Below are 4,395 nucleotides of genomic sequence, written 5' to 3'. Positions count from 1 at the left end.
TGTAGTTGTTTCCACTGCCGCTACTGTAGTGGGTTCCACTGCCACTGCAGTAGTTGGTTCCACTGCCGCTTCTGTAGTTAATTCCACTCTATCTATTGTAGTTTGGTCCATTTCTGCTGCAATAGTAGTTTCCTCTGCTCTTATTGTAGTTGTTTCTACTGCCGCTACAGTAGTTGTTTCTACTACCGCTACAGTAGTTGGTTCCTCTGCCGCTACAGTGGTTGTTTCAACTGCAGCTACAGTAATTGATTCCACTGTCGCTACATCAGTTGGTTCTACAGCCACTACAGTAGTCGATTCCAATGCCGCTGCTGTAGTTAATATAAATGGAGCTACAGTAGTTGGTTCCACTGCCACCACTGTAGTTGTTCCCTCTGCTCCTGCTGTAGTTATTTCCACTGCCGCTACAGTAGATGGTTCAACTGCCACTACTGAAGTTGTTTCCTCTGATCCCATTGTAGTTGCTTTCATTGTCGCTATTGTAGTTGGTTCTACTGGCGCTACTGTAGCTGGTTCCACTGGCGCCACTGTAGTTGGTGCAATTTCTGTTACTGTAGTTTCTATTGTTGGTTCTACTGTAGCGTCCATTTCAACTACTGTAGTTGTTCCCTTTGTTCCTATTGTAGTTGTTTCCACTGCCGCGACAGTAGTTTTTTCGACTTCCGTTACTGTAGTTGGATCCACTACCACTTTTGTAGTTGGTTTCACTGCTGTTACAGTAGTTGGGTCCACTACCAATATTGTAGTTGTTTCTTCTACTCCTATTGAAGTTGCTTCCACTGCCGCTACAGTAGTTGGATCAACTGCCACTATAGTAGTTGTTTCGTCTTCTACTACTGTAGTTGTTTCCACTGCCGCTACTGTAGTGGGTTCCACTGCCACTGCAGTAGTTGGTTCCACTGCCGCTTCTGTAGTTAATTCCACTCTATCTATTGTAGTTTGGTCCATTTCTGCTGCAATAGTAGTTTCCTCTGCTCTTATTGTAGTTGTTTCTACTGCCGCTACAGTAGTTGTTTCTACTACCGCTACAGTAGTTGGTTCCTCTGCCGCTACAGTGGTTGTTTCAACTGCAGCTACAGTAATTGATTCCACTGTCGCTACATCAGTTGGTTCTACAGCCACTACAGTAGTCGATTCCAATGCCGCTGCTGTAGTTAATATAAATGGAGCTACAGTAGTTGGTTCCACTGCCACCACTGTAGTTGTTCCCTCTGCTCCTGCTGTAGTTATTTCCACTGCCGCTACAGTAGTTGGTTTCAATGACGCTACAATAGTCGGTTCCACTGCAACTGCTGTAGTTATTTCCACTGTCGCTACAGTAGTTGGTTCCATTGCTGCTTCAGTAGTTGATTTCATAGCAACTACTGTAGTTAATTCATTTGCAGTTACAGTAGTTGGTTGTACTGCCCACAATGTAGTTGTTTCCTTTGTTGTAGTTATTTCCACTGCTGCTCCAGTAGTTTGTTCCAATGCCGCTGCAGTAGTTGGTTCCACTGCCACTATTGTAGTTGTTTCCCCTGCCGCTAAAGTATTTGGTTCCACTGCAACTACTGTAGTTGTTTCCACTGCCGCTACAGTAGTTGTGTCCATTTCCACTGTTGTAGTTGAATCCATCTCCGCTACTGTAGTTTTTTCCTCCTCTCCTGTTGTAGTTGTTTCCACTGCCGCTACAGCAGTGGGTTCCACTGCCGCTACAGTAGTTAGTTCCACTGCCACTTCTGAAGGTGGATCCATTTCCGCTACTGTAGTTGTTTCCTCAGATCCCATTGTAGTTGTTTCCAGTACTGCTACTGTAGTTGGTTCCCCTGCCGTCGCTGTAGTTGCTAACATTTCTGTTACTGTAGTTTCTACTGTTGGTTCTATATCATCGACCTCACACTGGACACTATGCATCCAGTCACAATATTTTAGTACATCATTGAATGCTTGGCCAGCACCACATGATAAATGAACTTCAACCAAATAGCAAGTATAATACTTGGTGCAATCTGTTGGATCTGTGTAATAATGCAGACCCTCAGGTTTGTCGTTGCAAGTGAATGCTGCGCCTGGAGACGATGTACATGCCACGTTAACAGGCCAGTCACATGTGTTGACCTGTTCATTAAAGTATAGGGTGCCACATGATACGTGAGACATCTCTGTTTGACATTGGTAGTAATGTGTACAATCCAAAGGATCTACGTAATAGCCTGTCGGATGATCCCAACATGAAAACGCTTCGCTGTTTACTGATAAAGATATAAAAGCAAAAACGTAATAAATGAGTGGTTAATATTAGGCATATAGCAATAATGCCTTTTTGGGGTCATTATTTTGTAGTAAATTCCCGAAATAATTTTATATATTATACAGCGTATTATGTCAAGACCTGTATGCACTAAAAGTAACTATTCCGGACATTAATAAAACAAACACCTTTCTGGGCAAGTATTCCATAATGTTGCAGTACCGATAATCAGCGCATTGACATTCGACCTAAAGTAATAAGTACCAGGAAACAGGAATAAATGTGGACAAAGTGTCTTGATAAAGGACACAGGGCAAATGTAGGCGAGCGATTAAAAACCCTCAAAGTTGGAATAAATAAATACAACCTCTGTGCAAAGTTTGTGCTTAAGGTTTGTGCTTATAAGGTCTAGGCACTTTAACGGCATTGTGGAAATTAATCAATATCATAACATAACGGTTTTGGAGAACTAGAACGGGTATCGGATATATTGTTAAGTAATGGCATTTTTGTAGAGAAAATAGAAAACAAATTCTCATATTCTTCAAATAAGTCTTCCTAAAATATTTTTGTAAAAGTATTTCTTAAAGAATAGGACTGTTTAAATAAATGTACAAGATACCTTCGGGGTCTTCTGTTTGAATAATTTGCGTTGTCTGTACATTTTCATTAGCTTCGTTGGTTGCTTGGTTAGGACAATCAGGAACATTAGCAATCCAGTCGCAATAATTCAGTACATCATTGAATGCTTGGCCGGCACCACACGCTAAACGAACTTCAACCAAATAGCAAGTATAATACTTGGTGCAATCTGCTGGATCTGTGTAATAATGTAGACCCTCAGGTTTGTCGTTGCAGGTGAATGTTGCGCCTGGAGTCGATGTACACTGCACGTTAACCGGCCAGTCACAGGTATTGATCTGTTCATTAAAGTATAAGGTGCCACAGGATACGTGGGACATCTCTGCTTGACATTGGTAATAATGTGTGCAATCTAGAGGGTCTACGTAATACCCTGTTTGATAATCCCAACATGAAAACGACCCATTGCTTTCTAATGAAAATAAAAACCACTACAACTTGGTAACGTGTTATTAAAAACGTACAAAACACTATATTTTTAAAGAAATACTCCTATAGTTGGAAAAAGAATGCGTCTTCGGTAACAAAGGGTTTGTGGAAGTATACTTATATGTTTATATTATAAACTGTAATTATATGTTTGAATATTTTTTATTTGCAGCTTAAATAGTGTGCTATACTTACGGGTTTGGCAAGTGAAGAGAGCAATTATTAACGCTTTGATAACCACGGACCTAAACTACAAAAATAAAAGAAAGTGGAAGTGGTTAAAATCAAACAGTTTAGAGTAAGCTTTATTTTAAGTTTAATTTGTAATAACTTACCTGGGTAAATGCCATTAATTTCTTTTGTCAAAATATCCAACAAAACACAAGAAAATTAGAGACCGTTGCACAGACCGTTAGCAAACTGATGACTCATTGTGGTGTACTGTAGAGTAAGATAAATTTCGAATGATTATCATTTTTCTAATTAATTATGGCATTTGATTGAACAAATGTTTTTTAGTAAATTACTATTAGCCAACATTGTTATTATTGTGCTACTATTTATTTCCAGCTGTACCTGTGTAATTATTGTGTAATAGAGTGTACCGTACCTAACGGATATTAGAATCTGTTCAACCATGAAGCCTCTGTGGTCTAATGGTTATGACGCTCGCCTTGACAGCAAGAGGTCTCAGTTTCGAATCCCGTCAGAGGCATTTTATTACAAAATGAATGTGTATATTTATTTATTTATTTATAGGAATACATTCGTTATACATTATTATTCGAATCATCACAAACCTTAAACCATCTATATCCATCAATTCAATTTTATTGTCCAATTTTAAAAGGAAAAGCAGAGCGGAAACAATTCATTTAAAATTCATTGTATATTTAAAATATAAAAATTGTGCATACAGTAATAATAAATAAATATATATAAAATATAGTATTCAAATTCAAAGAAGAATTTTTCTAAACTCACCATCAAGTAATGAAAGTCGTAATATTTATATATGTATATATATATATCTTATACATACATACATATATATATATATATATATATATATATATTACATACATGCATATATA

At 38.2% G+C, this 4,395-nt stretch overlaps 2 protein-coding genes across 2 annotated transcripts in view; both read right to left on the bottom strand.

The window, feature by feature from the left end:
* Window positions 1–2,000, bottom strand: part of LOC117117807 (galactose-specific cell agglutination protein gsf2-like) — a 2,265-nt gene extending 265 nt beyond the window's left edge. Inside the window, exon 1 of the mRNA XM_033262277.1 lies at window positions 25–2,000. Within this exon, the coding sequence (XP_033118168.1) occupies window positions 25–1,893 (1,869 nt within the window). The 5' untranslated portion in view covers window positions 1,894–2,000. The remainder of the gene's footprint in view (window positions 1–24) is intronic.
* A 17-nt stretch (window positions 2,001–2,017) lies between these two features.
* The window catches only part of LOC117117798 (protein obstructor-E-like), a 16,629-nt gene continuing 14,251 nt past the window's right edge, over window positions 2,018–4,395 (bottom strand). Inside the window, exons 4-8 of the mRNA XM_033262266.1 lie at window positions 3,637–3,742; window positions 3,497–3,551; window positions 2,853–3,284; window positions 2,081–2,231; window positions 2,018–2,048 (exon numbers count right to left, since the gene is read on the bottom strand). Of these exons, the coding sequence (XP_033118157.1) occupies window positions 2,018–2,048; window positions 2,081–2,231; window positions 2,853–3,284; window positions 3,497–3,551; window positions 3,637–3,651 (684 nt within the window). The 5' untranslated portion in view covers window positions 3,652–3,742. The remainder of the gene's footprint in view (window positions 2,049–2,080; window positions 2,232–2,852; window positions 3,285–3,496; window positions 3,552–3,636; window positions 3,743–4,395) is intronic.

Source organism: Anneissia japonica, unplaced genomic scaffold (genome assembly GCF_011630105.1).
Source record: "Anneissia japonica isolate Jap-2015-1 unplaced genomic scaffold, ASM1163010v1 scaffold108273_len470852_cov203, whole genome shotgun sequence".
Classification (NCBI taxonomy): Eukaryota; Metazoa; Echinodermata; class Crinoidea; order Comatulida; family Comatulidae; genus Anneissia; species Anneissia japonica.
The sequence above is the reverse complement of the archived record's forward strand: the minus strand, read 5'-3'. Positions and strand labels throughout refer to the sequence as shown.